Source organism: Teleopsis dalmanni, chromosome 2 (assembly GCF_002237135.1).
Source record: "Teleopsis dalmanni isolate 2A chromosome 2, ASM223713v2, whole genome shotgun sequence".
Lineage (NCBI taxonomy): Eukaryota > Metazoa > Arthropoda > Insecta > Diptera > Diopsidae > Teleopsis > Teleopsis dalmanni.
Window position 1 is genome coordinate 209,543,043 of NC_051847.1, and position 21,512 is coordinate 209,564,554.

At 27.9% G+C, this 21,512-nt stretch overlaps 1 protein-coding gene across 1 annotated transcript; it reads right to left on the reverse strand.

Annotated features, from left to right (window-relative positions):
- Positions 1–335: 335 nt before the first annotated feature.
- LOC119684703 (5-hydroxytryptamine receptor 1-like) lies at positions 336–20,896 on the reverse strand. The gene is made up of 2 exons (XM_038098803.1): positions 20,862–20,896; positions 336–3,299 (listed from the first exon to the last, which is right to left on the reverse strand). The coding sequence occupies exon 2, from the start codon at positions 2,340–2,342 to the stop codon at positions 513–515; it is 1,830 nt and encodes a 609-aa protein (XP_037954731.1). The 5' UTR covers positions 2,343–3,299; positions 20,862–20,896; the 3' UTR covers positions 336–512.
- Between the last annotated feature and the right edge of the window lie 616 nt (positions 20,897–21,512).

The following is a 21,512-nucleotide window of genomic DNA, read 5'->3' on the forward strand; positions in this document are numbered from 1 at the left end:
TAATGCTAATGAGTGTAATGAGTTGGTGTTAGTGTATCTGTGTGCATGATTTATTAACTTGTACAGGTGCCAGCTAGTCAGATAATTCATGTTTCCTAAAGCTCTAATTTATGATAATAATTACAACACTTATAAGTTAAATAGTCACTACGATAACTATTTTTACCTTTAGGAATACAAACGAAAAATATCAAAATTTACATTAATTATATTTAGTAACATTACAGTAATTGTCTATAATATTTACTTAGTTCATATATTTAAAATTCATTTTTTATATTTTCAATAATTAAATAATTTAGTTAAATATTTTTTTTATATTTTTCACACTTAAAATTTATTCAGTAAAACACAGTTCATTACAACGTTCTGTAGTATTAGAGATACGGTGAGAATTAATTTAATTTTTAATTTGAATAGATTTGCTCTATGCTTCAGTTCGCTAGCGTATACACATAAATAAATTGGAAGTGTTAATAAGCAAGAGCGGTCATCTTACAGTCCACCTAATTTCAGAGAAAACTCTCCCTGGCACCGTGTCTTTCCTCTCCCAACATAACACGCTGCGATGGTGGCTCGCCATAATGATCCTGATAGTAATTCTCGCGCATCATGGTATTCAGACTGGAACAACGAAAATATAGAATTTCCTGAAAAGGTTTGCGGAAGTCTCTATTCAGTGTTGCATATATTATCGGATTCAGTAGCGAGTTTGCATAGCCTAACCAAAGAAATAATGAGGAAAGTGACTGTGGCACATGCACAGTCTCTGATTCAACAAATGGTCTTATAAGAGCCAAAATAAAAAATGGCAGCCAACAAATCGTAAACGCCGACATTATAATACCTAATGTAGTCGAAGCCTTCTTCTCTTTAGCTAACTGAAAGCGTAGTTTCTTTTGGTGTGGCGAACCCAACAAGCCACTTGAGCCACTAACACCTCCACCACTACCGCCACCATGTACACTTAACCCACCACATGTTGAATATGTAAGTGAAGTATTGCCATAGCTACTATGTCTTTGACCATTGCCACTTCCCAGATCAGTTGCACCTGGTGGTGAACCCGTACCATTCAGTGCATGTTGTAGATGTGTTTGAGCACGTTTCTCTTCCAAGACAATACGACGAGCAGCACGAAATATTTGATAATACACGAATAGCATTACTGACAATGGTATGTAAAAGGAACCGAGTGTTGCATATATTTGATATGCGAAATTTTGGCAAACAGTACATATTGGTTCACCATTTTCATCAACATGCTCATTGCCAAGTATCAGCAATGGTGGCAAAGATATACAGGCAGCTGCTAGCCAAACCAATGCCACACACAGCATCATGCGTCTTGGTGTACGCTTAACACCATATTCCAGTGGTTTCGTTATGGCTAAATAACGGTCCACTGAAATTGCACATAAATTGAGTATGGACGCTGTGCAGCACAGCACATCAAATGATACCCAAATGTCACACAACAACGTACCAAAGTTCCATTTCTCCAACACTTCGTAGAGTAGCGCAATTGGCATTACCAAAACTGCGACACATAAATCAGAAAGTGCTAACGATACCAGCAAGTAGTTGCACGGTCGTCGCAATTTACGCACCATACACACAGCAATACAGACCAGCACATTGCCCACAACTGTGCCCAATATGACGAACAGGAGTACAATGCTAACAATTATGGCATGCAGTGGTGGTATCGCAAATTCACCTTCCGTCTCCGTTTCCGGCGGTGCAAGAGTGTGGTTTGTAGGTGTATTGCCGAGTGCATCATAATTGTTAATTGCGGCATAGGTGACTGCTGTTGAGGTACCAGTACCAGTGCCTGTGCCTGTGCCTGTGCCTGTGCCAGTGCCTGTGCCAATGATTGTGCCGGCAACAGTGTTGGGTGGCGGTGCAACACTGCTGTAAGCGTTGGCAGTGTCATTGATGACGGTGGTGATGGCGGACTGTATAGCGCTCGAATTGCTGAACTCTTGACTTGAGGCAGTCGTATCCAGCACTAAAGCGGCAAGTTGATACGTTTGTAGATTTGCTGCTACCGTGTCAAGTACACGTGTACCTGTTGTTGTTGTCACAGCAGCAGATGCAATAGCTATGAAACTACTAAGCAGAAATATAAAGAAACACAGCACTGTGGCCTGTTGGATTGAGCGCACTAAATGTCGCACCTTTGAGATCAGTTTGATTGAGTTGGGCTTTTTACGATAGCAGCGTGACGAGAGATTTTCGTTTGTTGAAAGTAGATATAGAGTCCCCGAAGCAAATGTTGATACACTAGCAATTTGGTTTTTGTAGTTGTTAAAGTTAATGAGTGAAGCCATATAAATCATAAGAAGTCTCAATCGAGTTAAGGAAGGGGGAGGTGTACTATGAATATTTTTCTTACAAAATGTTTGATGTGTCTATATGTTTCGTCTATATGTTCGGTATGTTCGGTATGTTCGGTCTCTATATATATGATGATGTGTGTTCACTACTCTCATAAGATGGGGGCATAAACTAAATGCGTTTTGAGATTTTTAAGCCCCCATCGTAATAACTATAATCTTTGCAATTTCCCTACTTGAATTTATGCAAATATCAATTCTTCTTCTTAGGCTTATACTTTTATTTATATGTGAATTTATTCTTCTTGTTCTACTTGTTTTGAGTAAATGCTCACGTTTGTTTGCTTTAAATGTGTCAAATTGTCTATAATTTATAACTTTGTGCCTCTTGCTTTTGCAATCCATTTATTTAAGTATTTCGTTTCTCACTGTCAGTTGTATCTTTCCAGCAGTTAACGTCTGTGTTTTATATGAATTACTTTAATCTGTGATATTGACCTTTTATCATCATGTAAGCTATTTGCTTCTCTCCTCTTCAGCTTTCATTCAGTTGAGGATTGTATTTGTTCTAATTTTTCTCTTTATTTTATGGTTTTATTTATGGTTGCGATTTGTGTTAATAATTTCGTCATTAATCATCATTTTACGCCTTACCGCCCGACATGTCATATACACTTCACATGTAGGCGTTTCAACTTTGACTTCAACGAGCACGCCTCGCTCGGTTTACTTAAGATTTCCGGTAAGATTTTTTGTGTTCCATCATCAAATATTTGCTTTTTGTTTCAGTGATGATTTGTTATTTTGATGTTTATTGTATATTTTTCCATGACTTTTAGCCTCTACAAATATTGTTCAATAATTTTGTTGAATTAGGCGAATTAGTTTGCTATTTTGAAACCTTTGACTTGACTATTCACACAGAACTTAAACTGGAAATTTGCAATGATTGTCGTCATTCTGCAAAGAAAAATATAAACAAGAATTGATTTCAGAAAAAGTTTCTATTATAAATATATAATATGAATAAAAAACTAAAAGTAATATTTAATTATAATATTAGTTGAAGGTTATAAAAAATGTAACGAATAGAATTTGTGACCATAGTAAAGTGGGAATTTTGTTTAAGTTTACAAGCATACCAATAATAATTAATATTAATTGGTTAATTAACCAACAAACATATATATTATGGCAAAATAAGTATGAGTCAACTGTATGCCTTAATCTAAAAACGGAAAAGTAGATACAATCTTTGGAAAAAATTACCAATAAACAAGTATTGCACTCTGTTTTTGTTATATTTTTTTTTTTAGATATCAACAACCATTTATTAAATAATATATATTTCCACTTTATCAAGGTACTCAAAAGCTTAACATATCACAGCCTCAATAAAATAATTACGTTGCTGATAAATAAGTTGATAAAATTTAGTTCATTTCGTAATTACCTTCAATGCAATTATCTTAATCTACTTCTTCAGTTACGCGCTGCCAAATAGAATTTTGTGAAGTAAATCTGAGTATACAGATTTTATCCTATACATTAGATAAAGAACGTTTATTTTAAGGCCTATTAATTTCTATTCCTTAATCAGATCAAAGAGGTATAATCACAAACAATGTGACTAAAGATCTCAGATGCCTCCTTAAGAAGAGCTGACATGCTATGTCTTCAGAGAAACTCATCTGGTCGGTCCGGTAACGTAGGCCATGGTGTCCGATGATCCAATTATAGTTGCACAAACGAACCAGCTCTATAGGCAGACATTCATTTGAAATGTTGCATTAGTAACCATTTTTTCAAGTTACAAGACATCTTTTTAATCAGAGACTCAGAGCGGTTGTGGTTCACTCTTCATAGACTAAGAGTGACTTTTAATTCATTTGGAATGTGGAATTTTTAATATATTACTTAGTTGGTACAATACAGCTATTTAGATTTTTATTCTCGTTAATCTATAGTTTCTTTCATAATTGGTTTTCATATAAGTTTGAATTTAGTTTCTATATGAATTTCTAATTACCTTTGGAGTCATAAGAAATCACTTATTACTATATTATATTACTTTCAGTTAACTTTGGCTCTATGGATCATGAGGTTTTGTTTAATTTATATTATCTTTAATTAACTTTAATCTTAAAAATCATGTGGATATTATTTATGTTGAAGCTATTTGAACCAGTGCACTTGAGCACTTTTACTCTTTCTTAACTCGAAGTATTTTCAAAACCTCTCTTTACCCCTTCACTGGATTATTGTTGATCACTTCATCAGACTAAGCAATAATTTATCTCAGATCTGCATACCTGCCCAAAGAACCTGTAACCATTCTGAGATTTGATAACGCGGTGTTGGTAAGTCTGTCAGTTTTCGTAAATAATTTCAGGGTTCTATTCTTTATGTATTTTTTGATGGGGTCAATCTTGAGGTCCCTGAGGATGTTATTCGTTTTGTAGTACCCTGATACTTTGAAAAGTCTTCTCAGAACCTAGCTTTGTGCAATTTCTAGCTGGCGAATAGTAGTGTTTGAAGCTTTGCTAAACGCTACACATCCATATAGAAGTGACGGACGAATTATTTGGTTAAAGGTATATCAGTTTCCTGTTCTTAGCATTAAACAGTCATTCAAGAAACACGAGGTAGTTATTATATTAAATTCAGTTAAGAAATTCTGCTGTAAGGCTCATAAGGAAATACTTATACTCTATTTGCTTTCTACATAGTCTTATTAGCAAGAAGTTCAATTGTGTTGAGCTTTTATATGTAAATTAAATTTATATAGATTTCTTGCTTCATTTTAAAGTACTTAGGCTGTTTGGAATATTTTGTTGTCTATCTTAGTTGTTTAGCACATTATCTGTAATCCGGGCTGTGGGATTGGAATATAAAATATAGGGACTTATTTTGTAAATAATATCTAAGTTGTGATATTGAAATGAAAAACATATTGCTTTGATTTGCATTTGATCTCTAATCCACGTCATGAACTTGGATTCAAAGATTTAATTTCATGTATTTCCAATTTCAAAATTTTTTTTGAAGGGTTTTCTATACAATAGTAAGTGGTTTTATTGATTTAATAAGATAAAATTGTGCAAGTATAAAGTAGTTTATAGAGCAATGCAATGATATCTTCCTCCGATATTGTGTATAACTTAATTGCATTTATAGTTGATGTTTAATCTGTAAATATTTGTAAGCTTACAATATTTTTAAGTGCCATTTATAATATAATTTCATTTAATTTGTTAATTAATAATTTAATTACATACACTTAAAAGTGAATGTAAAACTTAATGACCACAAATTCATATCTTCTATTATAATTAATTTTAATATTTATTTGCACAAATTTAATTTTGTTTTTTTAATACTAATTAAGCTATAAAAATAAATTGAATTTTTAATACAAATTTGCTCAACTAATGTTCTAAAATGTATATATTTGAAAAAATTTAATAATTTTTTTATATCTTTACTTTTCAACAGAAGTTTAATGTGGCATAATTTTAATAGATATTTTTTTTCCATAAAAAATTGGTCATTTAACCAATTTTTGCTCTTTTCGACTTTTGTTCCGAATTTAAAAACTCATCGCTCGTATTATAATAATTATTGTTTAGAACCCAAGCAAAAATAAAATGAATTGAAATAAAAATGCTGGAGAAATTATTTTAAAACCGCATAAATGTGCTGCTTTTCATATATTTGAAATGTTTGTTTTTTTAAATAATTTCAATTTATTTTGAAATAATATATAAATTTATGTATTTATTTAATTTAAAAAGTATTTTTTGCGGCATGCGGTTTTTAAGTGTACATTTTTATAGCACACAACGATATTAAGTACAAAAGCAAAATTGAAATAAAAAACCTCAAATTGTGGAAAATGCCGATTCATACTTCAGTGTTTAATGGACGCCATTCACTGTTCATTCAGTTAGTTAGTATATATGTTAGATAGTATATATGTAGACACATCTATATATACAGTATATTTTATCTATTGTTATGTATAGATACTCGTATTTGCTTATTTTGCTTATTTATGTATTTTAGTCCACCATGTGTGGTGGCACAGTGAGGTGACAGTGCGGCTTGGCAGCACGGCACCAAATTCATTATGTCCACAGTTCCTCCAAATGGGAAATGGAAAAAAATTACTATGTGGGCGTGTAATGCGGTCGATGTCTGTTCGATTCATAATGAAAATATATTCACTGTACTTGAATTTTTAGTACAAAATTTTGTTTATTTCATATTTTTATTTTTCAAAAATATCTCGAAATTTTTTTCTTTACAAAAAGAAAAAAAAAATGTGTATAAAATAAAATTTTTTAATTCCATCAATGAATAAAAAACGAAGAATTTTTTTTTTTAAAACATATTAAAAGCATTGAACTATGTATGTATTAATATACGAATATCACAAAATAAGCTAAAAATATCGAAATATATCATTTATTGCTCTACATTTTTTTTAGTCATTGAATAAAAAACTTTCAATTTAGTTTGTTTAATGCAAATAATATTTATTAATTATTTTTTATTAACTCTAATAAATATTTAAATAATTTTAATTCAGTGCTTTCACATTTTTTCTATAAACAATAAGAGTAGTTAATTCGGCGCTTAATGCTTTAATTTATTTTTAATTTCCTACTCAAATTTTTTTTTATTCATTATTTTACTATTTTTATCCTTTTAACTACACAGTTTATGAAATATTTAATTGAAAAATTAAAAAAATTTTAAAAATGCTATTAAGTGCTCGACAGCATTTTTTTCTAATGTTAATTGCAGAAAGTTTCCATTTGCATTTTAGTTTATGGAAAAGGAAAACATCGGAAAAACTGAAATGCAAAAATTAGGAAAAATGAAAAAGTAAAGTGGAAAATTGAAAAAACGATATAAGAAAGTAGAAAGAGTGAAAGAAAGAGATATAAGAAAGAAAAAGAAAGAGTGAAATGTGTAAAATTTAATTAAAATTTTCTTCTTCTTTAAAATATACTAGAATTTATAGGGATTTGATATTTGTGTAAGGACGTCTTAATACCATAATTATGTTATGCCAAATAAGTTGTAAGGAATCAGTTAAAAATATTTTATTGTTATTACTCTCTATTAACTGCAAGGTTTCTTCAAAACCCGTAGAGAGGGTTTGACTGGATTATTGTTTATCTCTTCATCGGACTAAGCAATAATTGACTTCAAATCTGCATACCTCCCCGAAAAGCCTGTAACCATTCTGAGATTCGATAACGCGGTGTTGGTAAGCTTGTCAGTTTTCGTAAATAATTTCAAGACGCTATCCTAAATGTATTTTTTGATCGGATCAATCTTGAGATCCCTGAGCATGTCATTCGTCCTAATGTACATGATACCTTGAAAAGTCTTATCAGAACCTGGCTTTGTGTAATTTGTAGCTGGCGAATAGTAAACACTTTAATGTTGCAGTATTTCACAAATCATTTAATTTATAAAAATGTTAATTACTATATCTATTTTTTTATTAAAGATAACAACAAAAACATTAGTGAACAAATATCACAAATAAATGTTGAAAGAGCAGACAATTATTTCCACGTGGCTTCTTTACTATAGAGCAGGCTAAAATGTCTATGAGTCTAAAAAAAGGGTATTAGAGTCATTAATAATATTTGCTATGAAATAAAAAGTGACATAAAATAATTTCAAAAAAATAATTTTAACATTTTTTATTCCGTGCCTTATTGTTGTGAAAGCCATTTATTAAATTTATAACAATAACAGTTTTTTGCAATATAAGACTTGGCACAAAGTTCCTCTTAAGAAAAAGTTTTGATAGTTGCATTAAGGAAGTTTGTAGATGAAATTTCAAGTACCGAAATACTCTTAGAGTTTTTTTTTTCTTTGTTGGAAAATTTTATTGTCATTTCTGTTCAAGTATTTAAAATAATGATAGAAAAAATTTCAAGCAAATATTTTAAATAAATAATACTGTCATATTGTCAGAAATAGTAATTGTTGAAAAAAAAAGCTTTAAATAATTTCTGACTATACTTGTTATATTTATTTATTTGTGTCTATAATAGGATATTAAAAGTATTTCGTATTATTTATTCAAATAATTTATGCTTAAAATAGATAGATAATAGATAAATAAACAAATGAATGAGTAGAGGGTAAACGCTTTAACGATTGGTGATTCTGTTCATATGACTTCCAATATCTATCATACCAACTTACACAGCTATATAGTTACATCCAATAAAATCTTTGTACCTAATAGTATATTGTGATAAAGTAAACTTGAATAAGTCACAATTAGTTATTCACACATATATTCGCAATATATATATAAACATGTGAACCTAGTAGCATCTGAATTCCTGTCCTTTTATATTTAAATCCATGCTTATTTATTTTATTAATACTTCTATCATGCAAGCCGAATCATACTCTATATGATGCAGATGAGATTGGAAATGAGAAAATGTATGTATTAATGAGATCACGTACCCAAAATCATCCAACAAAAGAAGTATCTTGTTAGTTTAGGTTTGGATTAAGTGAATCTGTTTAACCGTGAACAACGTATAGCACAATCGCACTCTAACGACACATGATACGGCTGAATGCCCATATAGATTACTTTAGTAGGTATATTTGCGAATCATAGAGTATCGACTTAGATAGAGCTATGAGATCTCATCAATACCAGGTCGTATTAAAGATCACTAATTTTTTTTAAAATGTGGTATTAAGCTTAACCTTAGAGGAATTTGAAAACAGTCCCTATAAGATATCCTTCTCATGCTATAAGTGCGGTTTTTTAAAATTAACTGAAGTAAATATATGCAAAGTAATGTAGAAATTTAATTAAAAGCTTTTAAGCTTTTAGTATATAACATGAACAATATTTTAATAATCTTACATTCGTGAAATTTATTTGTTATTTGCATTTAGATTTTTTATTAAGCTTCATATAACCTATTTTAACGCCTGGTAGCATATTTTAATTTTAGTGGCACATTTATTTTCGGCTTATTATTTTTCTCCCGGCTTTACTTCTTTTCATTGCGGTTGATGTTATTGTTATTATTGTTTTTGTTGTATTATGTGTATGCGTGTAATCACAACTATAAATATAAGTAAATATCAAGATTGCAGAAATGAGAGTTTTATATATTTAATTTAATTTTATTAAATAGAGATTTAAAAAAATAGGGAAAAGAAAGTAAACACAGACCGTAATGCCAAAACTTTAGTCATACTGAAGTATTTAAGAGTAATTCAGAATAGCTTTTAATAGAATTATTAGTTTATTATTTAATATTATTTATTGTTATTATATTAGTTTATTTCAGTTAATCATTTTATGGAATAATGTTGAACATTATTTTTTTAATACAAATATAAATATTAGATTTAGAAATTAAAAGTTATAAAACGTATTAAAATTTCTAGTTGTCAAAGGTCAAACTGTAAAGTGCAAAGAGTAATTTTTTTGTTTTTTATAATAAAAAAATATATATAAAATTTTTTGGCAGAGCTGCATAGCTCAAATACCATTTAAGTTTTATTGAGTAATTTTTTGAAGAAAAAGTTTTCAATTTTAATTTAATTAAAAAATTTATTTTAGTTTATGAAATATTTATTGTCAATAAAATGCAAATGCATAAAAATATATTACTTACGAAGTAAATGAAACTTTAAAAAATTTTATATTTGATTTTTATATATATAATAATTATGGACATAATTTTTTTTTTAATATTCCAAATGAAATAAAAATCTTTATTATTAATAAAAAGTTTTTCAGATTTTTTGCAGGCATGAAAAAAATAATAATAAAAGAAAATAGTTTAATATTATATCATTCGTTTCAGTGAAGTAAACCTCTTCCACAACCCGTTGACTAATTGCAAATCTAAGAAATTGCTGTGTACTCAATTACTATTTTCTTGATTTTATATATTTAGTTATATATTTTTATGCAAAATAAATTTTTTTTGTATTAAATAGTTAATAATACTTAAAACCATCCTTATAAAGTTAGGTTATTATTTGCAATAAAAAAATGCTTTGGCACATATAATAATATCTTATAAGTATCTTTATAATCTAAAAATAAAAATAATGTAATAAAAACAGAAATATAAAAATGAATGGAAAAGTACTAAAAACAATATTATTTCATATTTTTTAAATAAATTTTTTGGCGTCAGTAAATAAAACACGTGGATATTTTGACAATCAAAATAAATACGAAAATAAAAATACGCATGCATAAATGTACAAAGGTTGCCAAAACAATTGCCAAATAAAAATTAAATAAAAAGAAAATCGGTAAAATTTTTTTTTTCACTTCAAAAATATATTATATTGAAAAGTATTTACATCGAGTTATATGAATAAAAATAAATACATTTATTTTGTTTATTGGATATCTACTTTTACTTGCGACAACCTGAGAGATTATATCTCAAGTCTTTCTATTACAAAATTTCTACTTAACATAGCAATATATTCGATTATCTCGCTATATTGCATATAAAGGGTATGTTTAGTTTGTTAAAATATTTGTAAAATGTTAAAGATATTGTCAAACTGCACATAAACGATATCTGCAAAAGTCCCTTTAAGTAATCACTTCTTACTGTTATTTTAGCTATCTTCTTAATGCTTTCAATATGCTACAGCCTTCATAAGTCAAATATTCTTTTAAAATTTCTCTTCTCATTCATTATTTGTACCCATATTATCTCAAATCACCACTTTCCTTTATCAGATAACTGCTGGTTAATGTTGACCAATTCTGCAACCTCTGCAGGTTGTAGTTTCTTTACTAAAAGTCCGCTTCTAAGACCGGACCAACTATTTTTAATATAAATCAATAAGGATCAAAAGATCCTTTATGATATAATTATGTATCCTTTATGATATAATTGTATTAATTCGACAACACGACAAATCCATACCTGACACTCCAGGCAATCCAGAGAATTGCTGAGTTTTTATATACAGAATATTTTTTGAATCGTGGCTTTTAGGAACAGTACGATCATGGGTTTTCTAGAAATTGTATAGATGAAGAAAAGGAAGAAACAACGGACCATTTCTTTAAATTTTGCTAGTAATTGAACAATATTCGTAAGCAATAGAAGAGTTGATTTGACCATTATCACAGCGGAGTTCAGCTGTAACACTATACATATACTTCATTAAGTCTTTGACTTCCTTGCGGATTTCATTATAGAGAGGCATGCGTGATTTCACTAAAGCGTAGAGTGTGGTCCAATCACACATACTTTCTTTTCCCGATTTGTTTATCAATTGTCTTTTGTTCTGTTATAGCCCACAGCTGATTCTTTTAGGCCACCATATTCTAAAAATTTATCTCAAACAGCTCAAGCATTTGTAGATCTCTAGTACTACATTTTTGATTACCCATCCGCAAGGAAGTAATTTCTAAAAAAACAAGGAGTCTTCCATAAGATCATATGACAAGTAAGTTATTTAATAATAATACTGAATGATTGGTATTTAAGATTCCTCAAAGGCAAAGTTGATGTTCTCACTTATTATATTTACATGTGTATATGTATATATATGTATTTTTATTTAATTGAATTATTTTTCTTTATTTCATTTATTTTTATATAAGTAATTTAATATAAAGAATATATTAAAGTTAAAAAAAATATTAAATAATGTAAAATTTTTTTTTTATGAAATGAAGGTATTTCGTATATTGTCATATATTCATTATTAGTGGTGCCTCTAAAGGTTCAGTAGTTTATCTTGTATATTGTGTTTTAGTTTTCTAATGCAATTCGATTAAATTATCAGTTTTAACAATTTAGTTTCCAATATCTTTTCTTATAAAAAATTATTCAACAATATTTATTTAAAAAACTATGTATTTTTAATAACAATATTTTCCTTCCTTATTAATCACAGATTAATGTAAATTAATTAATTTCAATAAATTGAATTAGGTTCATTATTATTTAAAATTTTCAGAGACAAAATCAAGAGAATTAAGTGTCATTAAAACACACTCAAGTATATTCTTAAAGGTTTCTTGCTGTATTTACTTTCCGAGCTCACTCCAATTTCATTTAATTTGACAATCAAATAGCTTTTAGTACGAGAAAATACAATCCTCTTAAATACTTTAACAAAAAAAATTGTTTGTTTTGTGCCATTTCATCCACAGATGCTCAGATATTTAAGACTTCTTAGGCTATGAACAAACTGTATCTTTTGTGGATTTTTTTATGATATCAACTACCTTAAATAGTATTAAATTAACTTCGAAAAATAAATAAAAGTAACTGTAATATAGTTAATGTATTTGAATATATAGTCCGTTAAACATTTATTATTAAAAATTGTGTGTTGTTGTTAATTAGTGATTAAAAGTGAAGTAAGAATGTTAAACTATAATAAGAGTGTTATAAATATTTTAATCTGTGAAATTCCATTTTGTGTTTAAAGTTATACTTTTTACTATAATGAAGTTTAATTCTTTTTAAATTAAATACTAAATTATGTGATGTGTGTTCTTTAGCTCGACATCATAGTAAATATCATCACGATCAGCATATTTGACTTTATGACCCACTTCAAGTTGCCACCTATATTATGACATCCCCCTTTTAACCTTATTTTTCGTAACAATCTTCAAATGTAAGTCTACTGCATTACTGTCATCACAAACTATCCAATTTAGCCGGGGTTTATCTCTGCTACAGTCTAAATCATATATACTAGTAGAACTGGACGACTAAACGAATGGGATATTTATTATTTAAGTCATTTCTATATATTATAAACAACATTCCAAAATGTCATTGAAATATATTGCATGCAATAAAATAAAGTTGGCTTGAATTCAAAAAATTACTTTGGCTTGGACTTAGCTTGGGAAATACCCAAGCTGTACTGTAAACAGTCATATTATAAGTGAATTATTTTATGTTTAATGACAATATTCGTTTCACTTATTTTTCACATTAAGAAAATATATAATTTTTAAAAATTCAATTAGTTAAAAAAAAAAAAAAAACAATAATAAAAAAATTTTTTGTTGTTGCAATTTTTATACTGTTGAATAAAAACATTTCTTCTGAATACAATTGTTTTTATTATGCATTTAGTTTCTTCCATCAAAACGGGTGTTAAAAATCAGTTTAATGTATAAAAAAATGTTCATATAGTGTATTCAATATTAATGTATATTTTTCAAAGCGTGTCGGAAAGCCATAGTGCCCCGGGTGTCCCTTATGCCTACAACGCTGTGCAGTGCGTGAAGCATATAAAATTGAAATAAAATCATTGCAAGTATAAAATTTGATATTTAAAGTCATATATGACGAACGAAATCATGTTCTTTATAGAAACTGTTGTTTTAGCAGAGACATGTTTTGAACAGTAGTGAATTACAACAACAAACATTTTTTATTATTTTCTGATTAATTGAACTTTTGGCTAAACATACAGTTGATCATAGGTATTTGGCAATACTCGAAACAATTGTAAGCTTAACCAGAAATGCATTTCATTAATAAATAATAAATTTGTTGTTCTGATTCACTACTGTTCAAAGCACGTTTGAATTGTAACTAGTATTTATGATATTATATTGATATTTTAAATGTTAATTAAGAAAATTATGACCTAATGATCAAACATTATTCTTCGAAAAAGAAAAAGATCTTATGCTTCACATGAGTTTTTGGACTAAAGTTAAAGTTTTGTCGTAAATCCCCAAACATCTATTTATTGTCTGTATATAATTTTTGAACTGCAAATATCACAAATTGAATCTATCAAGTTCTAGATAGATTCAAAGAAGCAACGAAACTAACATACACTTCACATACGCTTAATATTTGTACTAAATATAAACTAAATTATTATAAATTTTAAAATTAAAATATAATTAACGAATTTTTTACTTATCTATGTATATACGTAACAATAATATGCCTTCTATTCAACATACCGAATGTAGCGTTCGAATGTTTAAGAACGACAAGCATTCGCAGTAATAGATGCACTCAAACAAATTGAATGCACTGTACTAAGCTGTCGTTATCCTTGATAAATCAAATGTTACTTATGTAAGGCTCACTAGGAGAACTGAATCGTGATGGAAATTATATGTACTTTTGTCGGTGTGTGTGTGTGAAATGTATGCATTTCGCTTTAGTAGTAAGTAAGTTAGAAGGATATTAGAAAAGCTTCGGTATAAAATATTTAAGTGCTTTTATCTTTAAATAGGCTGTGGTTACATTGAAGAAATTCCATCTAACAATAACAATTTTAATCTTCATAGCATTTGCATGTCCTTTTAAAATAACACTGATTTGTGATTAGAACACAAATAAAATCAATCGTAAATTGTTTTTTGAAACTTATAAAATAAAATGAGAAATATTTCCATTTTTAAAAGGTTTTTTTTCTAAAATATTTTGTTATAAATTTTTTTTTAAATAAAAGTATAGTTTTAAAAAAAACATTTTGATAAGAACTGCATAGTGATAATTAGTCTGCTAGATTTTTAATAAATTTTTGTATGAATTTTCGTTTTTGTATGTGTGCTAATATTTCGTTAATAACTTTATTTTCTTAAAATAAAATTTTATAACTTTATATAAGATACAAGAGTAATTTCTGAAGAATATTTTTATATAAAACTAATTGTGATAATTGGTCGAGTTGTTTTTCTATGATTTTCGGAAAATATTCTTTTAAAGAAGTTTTCATGTTCTTTGCTCTTATTTCGTTAATAACTATTTTTTTACAATTTCTTTTATAATTTTTTTTATAATTTTTTTTAAACTAATAGATAATTTCTAATAAGTATTTTGATATAAATTGCATTGCTATAGCTATCTATGATCTTGTACCGCTACGGATCTATTATTAGTGTCTTGGTTAGCAAGTTGTATCTAACGACCTAAAGCTTATGTTTATGTTTTTTTTTCGCTAAATGTTAAATCTTTTTTTTATTAACAATTTCATTGCATCGGCATAAATCGAAAACAAAGGTATTAAAAATTTTTTTGCTTTGAGTGAGTGAGTGCACATCTCGTTTACTACATCACAGTGCTTATGTTACGTTCAAATGTGACAAATCGCTAATAAATTAGAAAAACAAGAAAACTGCTTCCAACAAATTTTCACGGAAGTTTGTACATTTTTCCAACGATGTTGGCTGTGAAAAACTGCAGTCGTTGCTTTTTGTCGAAAGTAATGGCTGCGATATGAGCAGTTTTTCCAGGACTTTTTTGGCTTTACGAGTACGTAAAATAAAATGTCGCGTTCTGTCCTACAAGTTTAATACATTTTCACATGAAAATGTCTATTGAGTCATAATTTTTTATGTCAGCTTGTTTGCGGTATGACATTACTTTCAGTAGCTTTTATAGAACAACACTGGCAGAAGTTACTTTTTGCATGAGTTGTGTAAAATGGAATCACAATGTTTGGGCGTTTAATCTGCCTAGTAAACATATATTTTTATGATCCAAATTTGGCTTTGTCTGAGTAACGATTTTTTCTAATGTGAATTCAGAAATGACAAGTGTATTTTATTAAGCCCAAATTTTTATGCCTCCGAAATATAATTGGCATCAAAGACAAGAGAATAAAGACAGAAAGTATTGGAAGTGAAGTAAGAAGTCAAGATATACTTTTGTCAAATATCTGCTGTTTGAGAGCATTATGCACATAAAGACACATTTAATATCATAAGAAGTGAAATGTTATTAAGGAACAAGATTCATCAATAGTAATTTCAAACTATCAGCTCTTTGCGAGAAATTAATAATTAAGGACACATATATGTAATACCAACAGAAATGAAGTGTTACTGAAGAACAAGATGGAACAGAATAATAATAATATTTTCAATAATATTTTTAAACCATATGCTCTTTGAGAGAAATGTATAAATAAGGATACACATATATATAATATCAACAGAAGTGCAGTGATACTCAAGAACAAGATGGAACACAAATAGCATCAACTATTGCATCCTTTCGTTCATATAGTTGTTCATCCTCTACCACCACTGTTTTCAATTATTGTGTATACGTAATAATATATAATAGTGAGCAAGTTTTTATATCCAATAAATATATTTGAAACAAGTAAATTTTTTGTTTGACGATATAACTCTTTTGGATATAGTTTGATATCCATCACCAATGATCTATTGTTTCAATTGTTCGCATAACAGTGTCAGGAAGTGACACCTGCCAACTTTAAACCGTTTATACCGTTTATTAACACAGAAAATATTCATATATATGCATATTCAATTTGTGTTATTAGAATTTATTTATTTATTTTATTTTTATTTTAAAAATACGTTATGGGAAAAACTATTTTTGTGGCAACATATTAGAACTAACTTAAAAACTGACAAAAAAAGTGATAAATAATATAAACAAAAATATATAACCATTTACAAAATACTAAATAATAAAGAAAATGAGATTATAAGACGAAAAAAAATATAAGAAAAAAATTTAATAACATATCTTAAATATTTAGAGTATTATAATTTTTTATTGTTTGTTCTTAAACAATCAGTGCACTTCCTGTACTACTAATTGGAAGTAATGCGTAAACTACAGCTATATAAAAGAAGTTAATCATTGCAAAAAGTTGGTTTTGCACACCCTAACATTATTATTTGTGGAGAATATTTCTATATATCCTTTTCTAGGGTAAAGTAAATGATATATTTTGAAATAGATTTACTGTCATTGTATATAAAATTCTTAATAAGAATATTGAATGCAATTATGTATACAAACGACATAACTATCTTAATATTGCTGCATATATACTAATATTGGAACAGCTTTAACTTTTGAATTTGAGCAAAAATTAAAAAAAAATATTTTAAAAAATTCAAAAACAGAATTTATATGTTCGCAGTATAAAAACAAGATAATATGTAAATGTGATTTGGTAAAATAAATATTTAAAACCTCAGAAAATTACATATACAAAATATTTCTTAACTTGGTCATACTTGTTAAATGCCTGACAATGGCCAATACCTAATGTATCTTGTGGTAACATAACAAGTATTTATTTTAAATTTTTAAATATGTTTCTTATTGCAACTAAAGTGAATACTAAAGTCAATACATCATTTGGCTTACATATAATTGAATGAAAATTTGCTTGAATTTAAAATATACATTACATACTCGTATAAGCTAAACTTAATATCAACATTAAATTGAAAATATACTTAAAATCATAGCAATTTTCATAGCAAAACTTAAAGGCAATTATCCGATCATAACATATCCCTGTGAATAACACTCAATATACCATAAAACTTAACTATTTATTTTGATATCCGAAAACACTTAACAAAATAAAATAAAATGAAATAATTTTAAACATAGCCTTATAATTACTGTATATACTCTCATTGCTTTCCTTTGATCAAAGAAAAATACCACAAGACCGCAACTAAAACCGAAACCAAATTGCCATTAACTTTCATTTACATTTTTACATATTTAGTTTCGTCATAGTTAATATATATGTACAATAAGTACATCGAAGGAATGTGAGTATCTGCAAATGAATTTGTACATATTTTATTTGTAGCTCGTTTAAAATGAATAATGAATGCGATGATTTGAACGGTGTCAGTGTATAGCACTGAACTCACTTCGCGTTTGTGTAGCTGTACGACAATAAATTACATATGAGTACGAATATGTAATGAACATATGTAATGCATAGGTTAAATACTAAAATACATACGACTTGCAAAGCGACAGTTAAAAAAGTTATTAAAAGTAAATAAAGAATTTGTTTTTTTTCTTGTTTTTTTTTTGTAGATAATTTTAATGTGGGCGTTTCTGTCAAATCACATTTTTCAATTATGTTTGTGTAGTAATGTGAGGGTAATGTATATGATTTTGTAATGAATTCACAAACAAAAAAAATGTATAAATTTATTTTTTCGAAAATGATATAATTTATTTGATTATTTATGTTGAATTTGAGGTATGAAAAATAAACCAAACAAAAACGTTTATCAGAATTGTGTTTGTTAAGTCAAATAAGCGGAGGAGGCTGGGATTCGACTGAAATACATTTTTCACATAAAAAGCGCATAGGGACTACTGTACTGAAGTCAGTCAAACATAAGAAATTTATGTTTTCGTTGATATGTGAAATAAATGTTAATTTTATGTTGCGAAGTCCTTTGAAATGCGAAAGTCATGTTGTTGTGTCATAAAATTCAGTTGATAAAAGATTTTCCCTTCATCATTCACATAATACGCACCCTCATGTACTATATGAGCACATTCCTTTTGTTTGTATATATGTAATATATACGTTTTTTCATTTTTTGAAAATTTATTGATGGTTGTTAAAATATTCTTTTTACATTTTTGCAATGTAACAAATAATAACATATGAAAAGGTATCTTCATTTAAGGACTATGTAAATATGTTTGGTTAATTTAATGCAAGCATATAAAATAAAGATTTTACATACAAATATGCCAGTATAATTTTTGAGTATTATTTAATCTTTTGTTGCAGTGACTTTCCTTTCCTGCAACAAATCTCTTCTTAACATTTAATGATTTAACAAATTTTAATGTTATATAGCTATAAATATATATGTAGATTTTAAGAATTAAACACATTATTAAGTAATTAATTAATTGTTATTAACTTCAGGCAACAAATAATATTGAGCAGAGTTTTTATTATAACTTACCGCTCATGCTTTCTATTTGGGACTACGGTGCGTATGAGTGTTTTATTTTAACTAAATGTACATATGTCTTAAAATTACTTAAAAATTTTTATCAATTAAAGAGAATTTCTATATAAGAATATATTGTTAAAACTTAACATGATCTTGGCGCCATTTATGTTAAATATTACATATGACGAGACTTCTTCAAAAGATGCTCTGTTGGAATTTGGCGCCTTTTTTACATTATTAGCTGCTCTGAATGCACTAATGATGTTATTTTTCTTATTCTTCTTTTTTACATTTTCATAGTTACATAGTTTTTCTAAAACAAAACCAATGTTTTTTGCTTGTAATATCATGTTAATGTTCACAGCATGAGCTCTATAACAATTTACCACAGTAAAAACGGGAATTTAAAAATAATAAATAAAATTAAAATTGAAATACTATAATCTTTATCCTTTCGAAATAAACACCGCGACAAATTTTAAAGTCAAAATGGCTTTATTTTCAATAAAGAGGTTTAAAAAATTTTTAACTTCTTTTTAAATTCTTTTAACTTAAAATCAGTTAAAGTTTAACTGACTTAAAATGCTTATTGAGAAGAGTTCATACAATACTGGTCACATCCTGTAAATACTATAAGCGTAAGATTAGTTTAATTTTGGATTCATCCAAATAATGATGTGAATTATTTCATATTTACTATAGTGACTTCTGTTAAACAGCTACGTGAAAGATTGCGTGAAAATTTAACATATATGACTGCGAATAAGCCTCGCCTTATGAAGTCGCATTCAATATATCTAAAAAAGAGCTACCTAAACAAACAACATTTTGAGTAAATATATTTTAAACTATGTACTTTAAATTTGGTATAATTACTATATACTTTTATGTTGCATTACAATTGACTAAGCCTTTATCCAAAGGCTAATAATATGGATATTATCAAAACGTCATACGAAATTAAAAACACCCATCACTTTTCCCTTTCATTATTTTCTCCTAAAGTCTAGTTAAATATGCTTTCTTTTAGTTTCTAAACGTTCTTTAAATTTATATATAAATTATTTTTGTGACTGAAATCGTTTAGAAATATTGACTACATTGACTGCATATAATGTTAAGTTCCTATTTGTTCCTATATGTGGCTTTTTGTATACATACTGATGGTTCAATAAGTTTTTGGAATATTTTGTAAAACATTTATTATCCCAAATTTGCTTTCGGGCAATCATTAAACACAATATTTATTTCTTATACGTATAAATATACTTTGATATTAAAAATTCCATTTGTACGATACTCATACATAAACTAAAGGTCCATAATTCTTAAGATTTCGTTACTTGCGTTGATGGGTTTCTATACCCTTTGGCTCCATTTAACTCCGTACGAATACCGCAAAGTAATTTCCGGTCTATTTGCGCTCAATTGCATTCGTTGTGTCCTATCCCACAACATCCGTCGTTTTGTGTTTACGTGAAAGGAAATCAATGTCATTGCGCTTTGGTGACTCAATTCAAGCTTCAATATTTTGCACAACAAACCAATAAAAGACACTCTCATAACGTAACTATTTGTGACAAAATATGAAGAACGTGTATAAATTCATTTTTATGACAATAATATATAAAATACTTATATTCTTCACTGTATACAAAGATTTTTTGCAACATGTATAAAATTTTATGTTTCGTCATAAAATCAAAACATATTTTTCGATACAAAAATAAAAATATAAATAAAAATTATATAAATACCTTTAAGTGAAGTGCCATAAATTGAAAATTTAACTGCAACGAAAGTAGTAAAGAAAAATTATTAAAAATCATTTAAGTGAAAAATATGCAAATATTCAATTCAAATTTTCATTTGAACTATAAACAGAATCATAAATTTTGGTAAAAACTACCATAAGTGAAATTTAGTACAGAGAAAAGTCTTATAAATTATTTATGTATTACTCGTATTTTTTAAGAAATCGTAAAAAGAAAAGTCAGTGTTTTAGTAGTAGAATAGCTTGTCGATAATGCACATCAATCATTTTCTAAGGCGACAAGAAAGTTTCGCACTGAGTTTGCAGTTATTAAGAGCTAAGCTGCTGCATAAGTACTGAAAATAAATTTTTAACTTTCATCAACGCAATTTTTCCAGGACTTAAAAAGGAGCTCATCACTTCAACTCAACAGCACACGTTTGTGCAATTGAAAATTTATCGTCTTGTATATGACAGTGATAGACAATGGGAAGATACTGATAACAACACCAACAACAAATATCGGGGATGTAATGAATGCAGTACCATAAACAATAACCTCAAAACTGCTCCTTTATTTCGACTGCTGTTCGCTTTGCAGTTACAGTTTACTGCAGCTGCTGCTGATGTTATTGCTACTGTTTGTTGTTTTTTT